This window comes from Salmo salar, chromosome 14 (genome assembly GCF_965601325.2).
Source record: "Salmo salar chromosome 14, fSalSal1, whole genome shotgun sequence".
Taxonomy (NCBI): domain Eukaryota; kingdom Metazoa; phylum Chordata; class Actinopteri; order Salmoniformes; family Salmonidae; genus Salmo; species Salmo salar.
In genome coordinates, this window is record NC_138304.1 from 22,505,554 (window position 1) to 22,523,081 (window position 17,528).

The following is a 17,528-nucleotide window of genomic DNA, read 5'->3' on the forward strand; positions in this document are numbered from 1 at the left end:
AAGTCATTTTTCCAATAATTGTTTACAGATAGATTATTTCACTTATAATTCACTGTATCACAATCCCAGTGGGTCAGAAGTTCACATACACTAAGTTGACTGTGCCTTTAAACAGCTTGGAAAATTCCAGAAAATTATGTCATGGCTTTAGAAGCTTCTGATGGGCTAATTGACATCATTTGAGTCAATTGAAGGTGTACCTGTGGATGTATTTCAAGGCCTACCTTCAAACTCTGTGCCTCTTTGCTTGACATCATGGGAAAATCAAAATCAATCAGTCAAGACCTCAGAAAAGAAATTGTAAATTGTCTGGTTCATCATTGGGAGCAATTTCCAAATGCCTGAAGGTACCACGTTCATCTGTACAAACAATAGTACGCAAGTATAAACACCATGGGACCACGCAGCCGTCATACCGCTCAGGAAGGAGACGCATTCTGTCTCCTAGAGATGAACCTACTTGAGGCAAAAAGTGCAAATCAATCCCAGAACAACAGCAAAGAACCTTGTGAAGATGCTGGAGGAAACGGGTACAAAAGTATCTATATCCACAGTAAAACAAGTTCTATATCAACATAACCTGAAAGGCCGCTCAGCCGGCGAAGAAGCCACTGCTCCAAAACCGCCATAAAAAAGCCCGACTACGGTTTGCAACTGCACGTGGAGACAAAGATCGTACTTTTTGGAGAAATGTCCTGTGGTCTGATGAAACAAAAATAGAACTGTTTGGCCATAATGACCATCGTTATGTTTGGAGGAAAAGGGGGAGGCCTGCAAGCTGAAGAACACCATCCCAACCGTGAAGCACAGGGGTGGCAGCATCATGTTGTGGGGTTACTTTGCTGCAGGAGGGACTGGTGCACTTCACAAAATAGATGGCATCATGAGGCTGGAAAATGATGTGGATATATTGAAGCAACATCTCAAGACATCAGTCAGGATGTTAAAGCTTGGTCGCAAATGGGTCTTCCAAATGGACAATGACCCCCAAGTTCCAAAGTTGTGGCAAAATGGCTTAAGGACAAAGTCAAGGTATTGGAGTGGCCATCACAAAGCCCTGACCTCAATCCTATAGAAAGTTTGTGGGCAGAACTGAAAAAACATGTACAAGCAAGGAGGCCCACAAACCTGACTCAGTTACACCAGCTCTGTCAGGAGGAATGGGCAAAAATTCACCCAACTTATTGTGGGAAGCTTGTGGAAGGCTACCCAAAATGTTTTACCCAAGTTAAACTATTTAAAGCCAATGCTACCAAATACTAATTGATTCCACTGGGAATGTGATGAAAGAAATAAAAGCTGAAATAAATAATTCTCTCTACTATTATTCTGACATTTCACATTCTCAAAATAAAGTGGTGATCCTAAATGACCTAAGACAGGGCATTTTTACTGGGATTACATTTCAGGAATTGTGAAAAACTGAGTTTAAATGTATTTGGCTAAGGTGTATGTAAACTTCCGACTTCAACCGTATATTTCTGCTGACACATGCTTTTAAATGGTTAGTCGTTGGCTCAATGACTGTAGGTCTATGGGAACATCTAGCATGTCATTGCGTTTACGCTAGTACCACTGCTGAAAGAAATCCTAGGCGAAACACTGCACATCAAAGACACAAACTTGTGAAATGATTGAAATGTCCCCGTTGTCTAGTGCTAACTGCTGACAGGCCTTCAAATGAAACAACCTCCCATGTACTGCTTTACCACTGGAAAAAATCCCACATGTTGGAGTTAATGTATGCAGCCATCATCTGGGTCAAACCAATCATATTACAGATTAGTCTAGGTCACACAAACGGAACACTCGCCTGCTGGGAAGTGGAATTGATCGAAAAATATGGGGATGAATTTCATTGGAACTATGAAATTGAGCTACGAAATGTATCTCCTGCTGTGAGTAAATATTACACTACACCTAAAAACAGAATCTTGATGGCATTTACATCTGAAAGTATTCATTCTATGTAATCTGATTGGCTATATGTTAAATATTCGCACAGTAATATACACTCCCAGAACATATGACTCAACTCTGTCACTACGCTGTAATGGGTCATTATCTGTTAAATGTTGGGGAAAATACAGTTGTGTAAAGTACTTAAGTAAAAATACTTTAAAGTACTACTTAAGTAGTTTTTTGTGGTATCTGTACTTTACTATTTATATTTTTTACAACTTTTACTTCACTACATTCCTATTGAAAATAATGTGCTTTTTACTCCATACATTTTTCCTGACACCCAAAAGTACTTGTTACATTTTGAATGCTTAACAGGACAGGAAAATTGTACAATTCACGCACTTATTAAGAGAACGTCCATGGTCATCCCTACTGCCGCTGATCTGGCGGACTCACTAAACAAACATGCTTTGTTTTTAAATGATGTTGTAGTGTTTCCCTGGCTATCCATAATAAACATTTTAAAAAGTGGTGCTTTTTAATATATGGAATTTGAAATGATTTATACTTTTACTTTTGATACAAAGTATATTTAAATTGAAATAGTTTTATACCTTTGCTCAAGTAGTATTTTACTGAGTGTTTTTTACTTAAGTAATTTTCTATTAAGGTATCTTGACTTTTACTCAAGTATGACAATTGGGTACTTTTTCCACCACTGGGAAAATAGAATTCTGGTCAGTACACTCAAGGTAAATGAAATACCTATATGCTAATGTAAACATTGCTGATAGACAGCCTGTCCTTCAGAAAAGTGTAATGATGGATACATTGTGAGGTGTGCTACACTGACCTCTGCAGTTCTTGCTGCCTTGCTTAAATTAGCCTTGCTTCAGCTCCACAAACAATGTTACACTGATGCCTCCAACATCCCCTTTCTTCCACATGGAAAACCGAAGGCTCTACTGTCTCCTACCATTCCCCTTGGAAATATTATTCTGCTTATCACATTCATCAGTGACCAGGGGACTAATGGAGACCCCCACTATGGATAGACCTGTGTAAGGTGTGTAGAGTGAACCATGGAGGTGAAAGGGTATTTGGTGAATGGTGGCCGGGATGTAAGATAAATAAATAACTAGGTTAAGCAGGTACTGGCACTCAAACCATAAAAAGGAAAAAACTATCTTCTTAATTGAATCCCATGCTTATGGAGTACACAAGGGCCAGTGCAAAGTGTCATCAGAGCTCAACAAAAAAGAGGTCTTGGAATGAATGCATGATTAGTTGGCTGCAGTGGCTGGAGGGTGGAGTGAGTGGAGTAGACAACTACAGGAGATTGTCCGGTTTCCCTTATCTTTTACGTACTTGAAACACACCTTTAGTCCATTCATTTGAGATGTGGATTGTGAGTTTGGCTTGAAAATGAAAACATTGCTGTTGGAGGATCTCCTCAGGTACTTGTTGCAACATTGTGCATCACATACATCTTTAGGAATTGTTTCGTCATCATTCTGTCGACTTTGCTCTAGGCTTGCGTGCTGTCACTTTGGTTTCCCTTCACTATCACACAAAGCTCAGCTTTGAACAGTAAATCATGTTCAAGAGAAGGGGACATTTCCATAATGAACACATTTTTGTATTATCCTGGATGATGGCCTATTACATTATTTATCAAATGAGTGAAACTTACTTTCATGGAAGTGAATTTACACAAATAATTGACGATAAGTATGCTGTTATTTATGTGTTGTAGGCTAGGCATGTTGTATACAAAATCCACATTAGAGATCCAAGAAATTAAGGGAGCGTGGTTAGTAGCCTGAACGATCAGCTGATTAGAAGCTGAGGTCAATATCCTTTTTGTATTGATGTGCACGCGTTATTGCCTTGCGTAACAACAGCGCAGAGCTGACTTCAGTTGTTTCGAAGTTCACAAGGAGAAAGGAGCGTCCCTCCACGGACGCGCGTGCTGCTGTACTTTGTCCGGTGCGTGCAGATGGTTCTCGGGTTTGATGGCTTCAGGGAAATTACATTTCTAAATTTCAAGCTCAGTTCAGTGATTCGGGACTTACTAAATAAGCTTTCAATGTAATATTTGACACGTCTGCTGCAGACCTCTGACTTCCCAACAACCCGAAGAGGTGCCAAATAAGTGCGGGCGGACAAACAAGCAGTGCGCGTTTTTTCCTCTGTCTCTCTGAGTCAAGTATTTGGATTTGACAAATCAAAATATTTAAGCCATGTTCATAGCTGGTTGGTTTTACTTTTAAATCTTGGGATATTAGATTTTTCTTCTCAATAAAACACTCTTAGTCACTTACATGGGATTACGACCTCTCATCAATGAAGTCCGGCATCAGTTTTAAAAATATTTTTCTCTTTTAGAAGAACAGGCAGGTGACCGACGAATTTAAGATGACATATTTGATTGTTTTTATTCTGTCATTATCAACGTGTCTGTCTGTGGTAAGTGTGACACAACAATACTTTTATTTTATATTTCGTGTTATGCGTGATGATCAAAATGCGCACAAGGGTTGCAGAGAAGGGCTTTCTAATGCTTGAAAATATGAAATATAATAAATATAAAGACATAACAGAAATGTACCTCAAATATGTGGCAGTATGATTGGTGCATTTGCTAATAGGCTTTTGTCGATATAGGGTATAGGCAACTGTTCAGTGTACACTACTGTGTTGTAATTTATTACAACATATTGCTCTCTGCAGTCTACAGTAGTTCAGCTCTTGATTTAAGCATCATTTTTCACAGTCCAAAGAGATATGATATAAACACATAGCAGTAATGCATAGGGTTGTGCTCTTCAAAACATCAAGATTTTGCCATAATGCTGACATTGGAGTGCCCTCTTCCCTTTTTATCCACTTTACAGGTCAAATTCTAGACTAGGTAATTTCTTCTTTCAGCTAACTAGCATCCTCATTATCTACCCCTCAAGGACTGCTCTGAATTGACCATAGATATAGTTAGAGGACATAATATTGTATCTGTCGCATTATGGTGTCTGTGAGAGCATGGGCAGCGCCATTGAGGCAATCTCAATTTTTAAGAAGTACATTTTTTATACTTCTATTGATGGGTTAGCTGACAATGTCAAGAAAAACGATGTGCACGCTTCAATGAGCATTAGTCTGTGTGTTGTTGTGATTCTGGATGGCCAGATAGCTAGCAACAATGACAAGAAGCTGCCACGTGAGAAATCGTAGGTGGCTCGTTTCAGCTAGTTTTATCTTGTTCTTGATACCATGTCTTGTTTTGAGGTAATTTGACTGATGTCATGTCTATGCCAATATCGGCAAAATTCGCTACCTAGCTAACCAACAATTATAACGATGTACTTGAGAGACAAGTGTTCATTGTGAAAATGTATTTATGTTTTCAATAAACATTGGATACGAAATATAGTTTGCATGTTGTCAACAATCTAAGCCAACCCCTTCTGTTTTGCCCCGTAGTTGAAGACACATCGGTTTTGTTGCTAAACAATCAGCCAGTCTATGCGTTGGTAAAAAAACTGAAAAGGTGTATACCGCCACCTGGAGTGTGTTGTTTGAACAGGTATAATTTATTTATATTATTTATTTATTTAACCTTTATTTAACTAGGCAAGTCAGTTAAGAACAAATTCTTATTTACAATGACGTCCTACCAAAAGGAAAAAGGCCTACTTTTGGGAGAGGGCTGGGATAAAAAAAATGTAAAAATAAATGAAATATAGGACAAAACACACATCCCGACAAGAGACAACACAACACTACATCAAGAGAGACCTAAGACAACAACATAGCAAGGCAGCAACACACGACAACACAGCATGGTAGCAACACAACATGACAAAAACATGGGAGCAACACAACATGGTAGCAGCACAAAACATGGTACAAACATTATTGGGCACAGACAACAGCACAAAGGGCAAGAAGGTAGAGACAACAATACATCACGCAAAGCAGCCGCAGTGTCATTAAGAGTGTCCATAATTGAGTCTTTGAATGAAGAGATTGAGATAAAACTGTCCAGTTTGAGTGTTTGTTGTAGCTTGTTTCCGTCGCTAGCTGCAGCAAACTGAAAAGACGAGGATAAAAGATAAAGCCAAGGTTGTTGATTTACTGCCACCACAGTTTTGAAATGTTGGCACAAAAGTATAATTCATTGGCTGATCCCTCCTGATGACCTGGATGGAATTCTGTGACCCTTCCTTAACCCATAGGAATTCCCACCCTGTTGACTACTTGAAAATGGTGAAAGTCCTCAATGGCGCAGCCCATGCTAAAACCGTCTTTTGGGCATGAGAGTCCTCTATTTACCTCTATGGAATTTACCCATGCAATGCTGTGTCTGTGTTGGCTGTGCCCCCAATGTGTGGCAGTGATCGGGACACAGGTGTGAATGGGAGTCTGGCCCCATAGTGCATGTAATGAGCTTATACCCATCAGAACAAGAGATAGCAGCTGTTCAGTGTCTGTTCGACTCAGTGTATTCTGATGTAATGATGTGACTCGTGAGAATGATTTACCTAGAAATACTCTTGTTGTTAACATCACAACATTGCACAAGAAGTTGGAAAGTAGAAGCCATAGAGATTCTATGGTAGAAGCCCTCTCACACAAGATGTTCAACTCTGAAAACGAGTAAAATAGGACTGTCTGCATGGTCTAACAGTTTAGACTTACAGATTTTTTCAAACCCTATTCTAGTACATTTTACTTTGCTTCAAGTCACACTTAATATGGGTCACCTGAAACACCCCAGACTTCACCATCTGATTAGGCAAGCAGATCGCAACAGGTTTGTTCTCTATAGCACACTGGTAGCCCGAGTGCCAGTCTGTTTGTGCTAACATGCTAGCAACTTTGTCACTCTGCTGTTTGGCTTGACAAGGAGCAATGCTGTTGGCAAAAGCACAAACAGGTCTGAGACCAGGCTAGCACACTGGTACCTAATATGCTGTAATGCACCTCAGGCATGTTCAGTGTCTGTAGCACACCGGTGCTCCTATCTGTTCAGAACATGCTGTAGTGAGACCTCATGTACCGAGGCCTTTACACCTTTTGGTTTGGTATAGTGCCGATGTGCTTGATACAAATATACTCTCCAGCTTTGCCCTATCTTCACATAGTGCTAGAGGGCAGGACTATTGCCAGTACGAATGAACCCCTCTCTCAAAATAAGTTGAATATTTTGTGTATTTCATGTCATGATAGTTCTCCTCCACCAACCTGATGAAAGCAGAGCTTTCTCTGGATATTGTATTTAGAAAAATCAGCAAATAATCATTGATTTATCACATATTAATATGAATTCGTATAGAAATTCAACAAGTACAGTAGCTACTGAGAATGTTGATGTATTTTATATGTACACCCCATCTCTCTACAGTGGTGTAATTTCATATAAAAACTTTAGCACTGTATGTTGAGGCAAGTACAGAAGCTCTTAATAATGTAGGTAGTCTACATCTACAGTATACATATAATCTACAGTATACAGTATGTGTTAATGTTTAATACAACACACAGTGCTTACTTTGATATCGATGATATGGAGGACATATTGTACTGTACAGAAATACCTATCTGAGCATCATTTGTATGCGCTGTCTGTAAGCGGCTACAAAGATAATTTCAAAACCAGACCTAGTAATTGGCCTTCTCTTTTCATTTGTAAAATGTACTCTCTGCAGGTAAGTAGCAGGCTCTCATCATTATCCTGTACTTCCAAAGATCCCAATCAGCAGATCATGATCAACAGCTGTCTAGATGTCCAAGTGTCCTGTCCATGACATGACAGCTAATTAAAATGGTTAAAGCATGTTGGATCCGTCAAACACAAAGTCAGTCTGTCTTATTCAATAGTCAGCGTGTTCTAATCTCACCTCGTTGTGCTTTACAAAAGCAAGTCCCATGCAGTCTCAGGTCAATGTGAATTGTGAAATAGCAAGTTCAAGCCACTGCCTTTCATCGAATGAATTACTATTATGTCACAGATTTAATACGGTATGTGCAAAATCAGTATGATTAGTGTAAAGCTGCTATGTACCAGTCTTGGGTTCGCAAGTCCATCTGGCTATAGACAGATAAACCGTTTACAGAGCATCACTGGACACAGATTCATCTGTTAGGGGAAGGTGATGAACATTATGGATTTATTTGATATTATTGTAGGAATCAAAACATATTTTTGGATAGAGGATGATTAAATAAAAAGCTGTGAAGTTTGTTTATGCATAAGAAGTGCAAAGGCTTACTGTGTGTCCCCAGTGCTTCAGTGTTTTTAGCTTTGTTAGTTACAAATCAGCTGTGGGGTATAGTAATAGCAGCGCAATACATTTCATATCAAAATGTTAGGCTCTCACATTTTAGCCTGAAGGTCTGCGTTGAGTTGCACTTACTAAGATGTCTTACATACTCTGCACTTCCTCTCTCTCTCTCTGACAGAATACTAGGAATTAATCAGAGCAATATCGTCCACCGCCAATGGCCTTCCAATTTAATGTGTGTGTACCACAATTTGGTGGAGCAAAGAAGCGTTAAAATATATTTGCTTTAGCAAAACATACAGTGGATGGGATTGCTGCTGCAATCATTGGTAGCCACACACATTGGTGTTATGTCCCAAATGGCACCCTATTCCCTAAATAGTGCACTAAATAGTGCCCTTTAAAGGGAATAGAATGCCATTAGGGACAAAGCCTAGTTGTAACGGCCTAGGCGACAGTTAGTAAACCCAGTAATTAGTGGTGTGTTGTGTGCAGCTTCATTTAAAAGGCCCTTTAGCTGACTGGGAGTGGGTCATTGACTCTCTCTCAGAGATAGATGCTCCCACCACTGACCTGACAATCACTGCCATTTTGGGGCGAAACTGTGAGAGTCCCGGGTGTGAGAGTCAATATCTCCTCTCTCACTGCACACTCACGAAAGGTAGCAGTGCCCTCAATACCCTTCCTAGCCAGCCAGGGGAAACATTCTGTTTCAAGTGCGATGTAGTTTCTTTTGAATGCGTCTTCAACTGTGAGTGTAGTGTAGTTCTGTGTGTTTGCCTTAGAAGAGTCCGGAAGTCATATTAGTCATTGCCTGTGTCCAAAACAGAACCCTTTTTGATATATGCACTGTCCTAAGTATTTATTTGGACAGTTAAGCTAAAACGTTTAATTTAGCTCTATACTTCAGCATTTTGTATGTAGCCCTTTCCTGCAGTCAATGATCAAAAGTGCTCTCTTTGGCCTCATGGATGGAATGTTATTAATATTTTTTATAATTTCATGATTAATAAAGATTATTTCCAAAAACGGAAAAAAATCTGGTCAAAACTGTCAAACAGTTTGCGCCTGCCCAGTCCAGTACGTCCTGTTCCTGCTCCTCGCACTAGCCCTGAGGTGCGTGTCAATAGTCTGGCGCCTCCAAAGCCAGCCCCACGCATCAGACCTCCAGTGCGCCTGCCCAGCCCAGTACGTCCTGTTCCTGCTCCTCGCACTAGCCCTGAGGTGCGTGTCAATAGTCTGGCGCCTCCAAAGCCAGCCCCACGCATCAGAATTCTAGTGCGCCTGCCCAGCCCAGTACGTCCTGTTCCCGCTCCTCGCACTAGCCCTGTGGTGCCGGTTACTAGTCTGGCGCCTCCTAAGCCAGCCCCACACATCAGGCCTTCAGTGCGCAGTCCCAGTCCAGAGCTTCCGGTGACAGTTCCCCGTCCAGAGCTTCCGGCGACAGTTCCCCGTCCAGAGCTTCCGGCGACAGTTCCCCGTCCAGAGCTTCCGGCGACAGTTCGCCGTCCAGAGCTTCCGGCGACGTCCTACAGTCCGGAGCCTGCAGAGACGGCCCACAGTCCGGAGCCTGCAGAGACGGCCCACAGTCCGGAGCCTGCAGAGACGGCCCACAGTCCGGAGCCTGCAGAGACGGCCCACAGTCCGGAGCCTGCAGAGACGGCCCACAGTCCGGAGCCTGCAGAGACGGCCCACAGTCCGGAGCCTGCAGAGACGGCCCACAGTCCGGAGCCTGCAGAGACGCTCCTCAGCCCTGTGTCTCCAGCGACGCTCCTCAGCCCAGAGCCTTCAGCAGTGGTCTACAGCCCTGAGCCTTCAGCGAGGGTGGGCAGGTTAGAATGGGGACTAAGCCCGGAGCCAGAGCCACCTCCGTAGTTGGAGGATTGGGGGGGGGGGGGGTGTAGCACGGGAGCCGTCGTTGACGGTGGCCACCCTCCCTTCCCTCCCTTTAAGTTTGGGGTTATTTTTTTTGTGGGGTTTTTGTTTTGTGGTGCATTCGGGGTCTGCACCTTTGGGGGGGAGGTACTGTCACGTCCTGACCAGTAAAATGGGTTATTTGTTATTGTAGTTTTGTCAGGGCATGGCAGGGGGTGTTTGTTTTGTGTGTTTCGGGGTTTATGTTCTATGTTATCTATTTCTATGTGTTTATCTAGCTTTTCTATTTCTATGTTAGTTTTGTCAATGACCTCGAATTAGAGGCAGCTGGTTGTTGGTGTCTCTAATTGGAGGCCATATTTAGTTGTGTTTGTTTTCACTTGTGTTTGTAGGTGGTTATTTTCTGTATAGCCTATGTGCCTTATGGAACTGTTTTGTTGTGTTGTTATTTTTGTTTAAGTGTTCACGTTATTTCAATAAAAGGAAGATGAGCACTTTACCCGGTGCATTTTGGTCCACTCCTTACGACAACTATGACAGGTATACTACTTTTGACTTTGGCCCATAGGGCTCTGGTCAAAAGTAGTACAATATGTAGAGAATAGGGATGCATTTTGGATGCAGGATTTAGGGTGTGAGGTCTCTTCTGCTTGGTGCCCCCGATTGCTTGTTAACGCTTCTGACAATGCTACTTGGTGCTGTGTGTGTGCCCCCTGAGGTGTGCTCTCTGCAGCACACAGTGTGTCTCTCACCCTTTCTGTGACATGCCAATTGTTTCTCCTGGCAGGGAATGGATCAATTCAGAAACGACAGTTCATTCTGATGTTCATTCTGATGTTTTCAGGCCACTCTCTTCCTCCAGCACACCTCAGGATGTCACAATGCCCAGTTTGACTATTCTGTTCTTTACACTCAGGCCATCATCATCTTTTTACTGCACTTGAATCCTCCAGAAAAGGGCTAACGTGGTTAACACACCCACACTTACACACACACACACACACTGATGCACACCCACTCACACACAACGTCAACACACAGCCACACATACTGTACGTCATCACGTCATCACATGTCTGAAACCCTTCAGGGGATCTAGGGAACGTATACAGTTCCCATTTAGGATGCTGAAAGTGTTTGTCAAGGAATTCCCTACCGTCCTATCTCCCAAAACCATATACTAACACTGGTTGTTTAGTGTGGAACGTCATGATGCATAAACATATTGGATATTCTATCCATCTTCTCCATTTACTCATGGGAAAGGTTTAGCAATTTTTCTCATAATCTATTTCATTCTACCTCTAATGGGAATCTCTCTCCTCCAGTAAAACTTCTCATTCATTTATTTATTCATTCATTCTCTCTCTCTCTCAACTAACCTATATAGTTAGGAAGGTGTTGTTATCATGAACTGCTGTGTCATTTAAAAACATAAAATAAATGTATTTAAAACATGATTGGATTTATGTGATGTATAACAGCTGATGTATAACCCGTCCCTGATATTGTGGATGTCTTGTTCACTGGTGTTTCCCTGCATTTTGCTGCTTAAGAAAATATATGATGTCCTGTGAAAAATGTACTGAATCTACAACATAAATTAACTACACCTTTCTTTCTGCTATACAATTGATCTCTTTAATATGATCTCAAAATACGATTCCATTCATTTTAATAAAACTTATATTGCATTTTTTTTTAGGTGAGTGGAAGACATCCAACGTGTAATTTCCTCTTGGAGCTTGAAACAGACCAGGAAGAATGTCTTGTGAAGCTGAGGGACCAAGAATCTTCAAATTACTCCGAAGGTGACATCACAGAATATTTTGATTTCACATTCATCTCTTCTCATCAGACAGAATGAACCATGGGTTGAAAATAGATTTCTGAATATTTCGGGAATGGAAACCGACTGCATATTTTGGTTAATGGTGAAAGATTACAAGCTACATAGATTCTTAGGTCACTCAACTAAATTACTTTAATGAAACTTTTAAACGAAAATATGAAATGCCACCTATTCGAGTGCCTTTGAAACGTAAATGTCAAATTAAATGAAGACCTTTAGTAGTTGTACAGTGTTTCCTCGTCCAGATAAGCGCCACAACCCAGATTGTGACCACAAACCTTTGATGCATTGGCACTTAATATTAAAATCTGAATAGCTCGCACTTTAGCTATCTTGAAGTAAATGTTGTACATAGTGAATGTTTTACAACTCATGCCTATGAGCATTCTCTCTATAATTAGGGGTTCAAGCGAGTAAAGCTGGGTGAAACCCTATTGTATTTGTTGGCGTTCATTATCATTATACCGGTTGTTCTTGCAAGGAAATTTACATGCAAATGACTGTGAGATGGTAAGGCCGAGGACGGTGCGACTTGACATGATGGTAAAGGCCCATAGTCCACACCCTCTCATGCAATGCCATGCCAATTGGCCATAAGGTGGCTCTATAACAGGTGATTGAAGTTGCAAACTTTGAAACATCACGTCCCTCACCCCATATGACCTAGAGTCCTGAAATTGAGTACATTTAGTAAATCGGTCCCTCTTCTCACAAGGAACAAAGTTGCCTCAATGACCCGTAAGGTTTGCCATGATGGATTTTCCGCCATTTAGAATTTTGTTAAAAACACTTAAATGACATCTCTGGAACCACTGGGCTGATCTGGATGAACCTTAACATACGGCATCAATGGACCAAGGTCTCTCAACACAATATTTTCCAGACTAGTATGTCAAACAACATGACTACTACTAACCAATAAACATTCATGTGGGTGTGGTCTGGCACATTAATGCATCTATATCAGACACGGATATTTGTATTGTAACCAAACTTGGTACACATGTTCCAAACACTGTCAAGACTCAACATATGCAAGTACATTCAGATCGACCACACGGTGGCGCTAAAATAGGCACATATTTATATATCTTTATCTGTTTGACTCAGATTGATGAAATTTGGCACACATGCTCAGGGATATGAGTCTAGCTAACCTGTATAGTATGGTTCATTCTGGCTGCATGGTGGCACTGTTGGACAGGAAAAAACATTCATGCAAGCTCATTGGCTCATAGAGGCCATATTGTTTGAGCCAGAAACATGGATACATGTACCAAATTTAGTGCAGATCGGTCCAGTGGTTCTGGAGAAAAATACATTTAAAGTAGTCATCATTATTACAATTGGTCCAAAATACATCAAAGGCATATTGCATGATCTGTTTGATGTTTTAGTTCTGATATTTGGCAAGCATGGTATGGATTACAGAAGTAGCTCATCCTAGGGCAATGTGATGAGTTTGTCCTGATGGTAGCACAGTGGGCCCACAGCTTGAACCCTGGCATTTCTGCTTGCAGTTTTAATTCTTCTTCTTCTTCTTATTAAACTAAACTTCATGCCTGGCAGCTCCACCATGCTGCCGACTCACTATGTTGACACTTTACTGTGAGTTGTAACCCAGGCTGTGCTACATAAATTAAACTAATTGGATGAAGAATTACTGTGAACTGTCAAGGGAATAAGTGCACGTTATCAAAGACAAGACACTTAGTCTTTGCCGCAAAAATTAAAACAACGTGTATAGTTTAAATTATACATTATTTTGCAATGTAACTTGCCTTCTTTCACCATAACATGAGCATAGGTATAAAACAGTTCTTATAGACAATATGAAGTACAATATGCATTGAAAGTACCCAGTTACAGCAGGAACAAATACTTTTTCTGAACATAAAATGACATAAAAGAGAACACAAAATAATTTGACTTCATTAATAGATGTATGCCTTTTCATATGGGTGGTCCCAGGGGGAATTAAAACCATGCCGTTACTAGCACCATGCTCATACTAACTGAGCCAACTGTAGTATGAAAGTATAGAGAGCATCCAGGTCAACATTAAAGGGAGCCGGGATTTCATGCATCAGTTACCCTGGTACTGGAATGAAGCCATGCTTAATGCAAATCGATAATTGATTTGTTCTTGTTCTAAAGCCCAATGTGATTATGAAACATTTATGAAAAAAATCTATGCGTTGATTAGCGCCAGGGCGCACTGTGGGTGGCAAAGTGCTCAACAGTATCATCTAAAAGTGTGATACAAAACTTCCATTACCATGCACTGAATCACAGTTATGAAGATACCATACAGCAAGCAGGATCTGCACTTAAAATAATATCATTGGGTGTGTCCCAAATGTCACTCTATCCCCTATAATGCACTACTTTTTCTGTGCATTATAAGGGAATAGGGTTCCATTTGAGATGCAGAAGGACACACATTATACCACTCATGTGGGTCACATCATGAATATGTATTTTTTTGTCTGGGTTTCACCATTTTGTTTTCATTTAATTATTTTTATCTGATGTTAGTTAAAAGGTTTCTTTTGATAGAGCTAGCTACATTGTTTACAGGTGGATTCTCTCTGATATCTATGTTTTACTGAGCTTAAGCGCTCCATTTTTTCCACTAAGTGGCTTAAAAGGGTTTGACTGTTAAGTCTGCCCTTGGCACTTTCACACCCTTTTGTTTCATAACAAGCCATTTCAGGAATCAAGTTTCAGCGAAAGGCTTTCTCAGCCGTGGTCCTCCTCCTGACATTGGTGAAGCAAATAGAGTCACACATTTAGCCACTTTCACTCCCACACAGAGAGTCTATCATATTGTTCCAAACACCAGCACCCTAATGGACTACCTTTCATTCTGAAAGACCCTGCTGTATTGTGTAGTGTATATTGTGCAGTGTATATTGTATATTGTGTCTACACTACAGTACTATGATGTTATCCTTCAGAAAGTTTTCAGACCCCTTGCCTTTTTCCACATTTTGTTACAGCCTTTTCCTAAAATGGATTTAAATAGTTTTTCTCCTCATCAAGCTACACACAAAACCCCATAATGACAAAGCAAAAACAGGTTTTTAGAATTTTTTGCTAATTTTTAAAACAGAAATATCACATTTTCTTAAGTATTCAGACCTTTTACTCAATACTTTGTTGAAGCACCTTTGGCAGCAATCACAGCCTCAAGTCTTCTTGGGTATGACACTACAAGCTTGGCACACCTGTATTTGGGGAGTTTCTCCTATTCTTCTCTGCAGATCCTTTCAAGCCCTGTTAGGTCGGATGGGAAGCGTTCCTGCACAGCTATTTTCAGGTTTCTCCAGAGATGTTCAATCTGGTTTAAGTCCGGGCTCTGGCTAGGCCATTCAGAGACTTGCCCCGAAGCCACTCCTGCGTTGTCTTGGCTGTGTGCTTAGGGTCATTGTCCTGTTGGAAGGTGAACCTTCCCCCCCAGTCTGAGGTCCTGAGGGCTCTGGAGTAGGTTTTCATCAAGGATCTCTCTGTACTTTGTTTTCCGTTCATCTTTGCCTCGATCCTGACTAGTCTCGCAGTTCCTGTCGCCGACCCCCCCACAGCATAATACTGCCACTACCATGCTTCACTGTAGTGATGGTGCCAGGTTTCCTCCAGACCTGATGCTTGGTATTCAGGCCAAAGAGTTCAATCTTGGTTTCATCAGACCAGATAATCTTGTTTCTCATGGTCTGATAGTCTTTAGGTGCCTTTTACTGAAGAGTGGATTGTGTCTGGCAACTCTACCATAAAGGCCTGATTGGTGGAGTGCTGCAGCGATGGTTGTCCTTCTAGAAGGTTCTCCCACCACCACAGAGGAACTCTAGAGCGCTGTCAGAGTGACCATCGGGTTTTTGGTCACCTCCCTGACCAAAGCCTTTCTCCCCCGATTGCTCAGTTTGGCCAGGCTAACTGCTCTAGGAAGAGTCTTGGTGGTTCCAAACTTCTTCCATTTAAGAATGATGAGGCCATTGTGTTCTTGGGGACCTTCAATGCAGCAGACATTTTTTGTTACCCTTCCCCAGATCTGTGCCTCGACACAATCCTGTCTCGACCTCATGGCTTGGTTTTTGCTCTGACATGCACTGTCAACTGTGGGACCTTATATACAGTAGACAGGGGTGTGCCTTTCCAAATCATGTCCAATCAATTGAATTTACCACAGGTGGACTCCAATCAAGTTGTAGAAACATCTCAAGGATGATCAATGGAAACAGGATGGACCTGAGCTCAATTTCGAGTCTCATATCAAAGGCTCTGAATACTTATGTAAATAAGGTACTTCTAAAAACCTGTTTTTGCTTGGTCATTAATTGGGTTATGTGTGTAGATCGCTGAGGATTTTTTAATTTATTTAATCCATTTTAGAATAAGGCTGTAGCGTAACAAAATGTGGAAAAAGTCGAAGGGTCTGAATACTTTCCAAAGGCACTGTAGCATGTCTCTCCAACCCTGTTCCCGGAGAGCTACCATCCTGTACATTTTCTCTCTAACCCTAATCGAGCTCACCTGATTCTAATAATTAGCTGGTTGATAAGCTGAATCAGCTTAGTTACAACTGGGGTTTGGAAAACCTACAGGAGGGTAGCTCTTCAAGAACAGGGTTAGAGAGCCCTGCTGTAGAGGGTATGGCAGAAGTACAATTTCAACAGTTGCATAAGGCAGAGTTATGATAAACATGTTTTATTTACTTAAATTGTTGTATTTTTCTAAGACGCTGCGGTCTGATCTCTTGACAGGAGTGGGATGCAAAGCGATCTGGGATAACATAGCATGTTGGGACCGTGCAGAGGTTGGAGAGACTGTCACTAGAGAGTGCCCCAGAGTGCTCAAGATGTTTTTTGGCAGAAATGGTAAAGTATTGTATTTTTTCCTTTTGATATCAATGGCAAAGTAACATTTCTGGATGGTTTTGTGTGAGTGTTCTGTTCTCAAACCCAGGCCCAGATGAAAGGGTAGTTTGAGATATTCCTCAAGCAATGTTCTGATATGGTGTGTGATATCAAAAGCTGCACTACAATGTTATGTACGTTTTCTTTCGGGTTAAAGCTCACGCTATGTTCGGCCTTTGGAGTCACACCAGACCCATGTTTCTCATTTCACAGAATTACTGAGGTGTATAGACCAGTGTAATGTAGATGTTCTACCTTTTGGAGTGCATTGAAAGCCAGGGACAAAAATGGCCCCAAGTCTATATCGTTCTTTTTTTTATATACTGTGGCACTGAATCATGGTGAATTGTACCAAGCAAGGTTCAGAGAATATGTTCTGCACTGCATGGACTAGAGGCAAACTGAATCATGTCTGCTCACTCCACAATCTCCAATGGCCCATGTGGCAGACTAGGATGCTGTGGAGCTCTCTTCCTTCCCATCAGTCTGAATGAATCTGCACGGACACTTCATTCATTCTAAACTAATTACCCAGACAAGGAGGATGATAAATGATGGATTATACTGTTAGATTATCGTATTCACTTGAAGACAGGTTCCAGTCCTATGATGAACGCCCCACATTCAAGATACACTAAATGGCCAAAAGTATGTGGACACCTACTCGTCGAACATCTCATTCCAAAATCATAAGCATTA

General features: G+C 41.3%; 1 protein-coding gene across 2 annotated transcripts in view; it reads left to right on the forward strand.

The window, feature by feature from the left end:
* The first annotated feature begins 3,816 nt into the window (after positions 1–3,816).
* The window catches only part of LOC106568823 (vasoactive intestinal polypeptide receptor 2), a 29,478-nt gene continuing 15,766 nt past the window's right edge, over positions 3,817–17,528 (forward strand). For both annotated transcript variants that reach the window (XM_082960837.1, XM_014139515.3), the window contains exons 1-3: positions 3,817–4,374; positions 11,770–11,875; positions 16,677–16,790. In XM_082960837.1, coding sequence (XP_082816963.1) covers positions 4,324–4,374; positions 11,770–11,875; positions 16,677–16,790 — 271 coding nt within the window. In that variant the 5' untranslated portion in view covers positions 3,817–4,323. The remainder of the gene's footprint in view (positions 4,375–11,769; positions 11,876–16,676; positions 16,791–17,528) is intronic.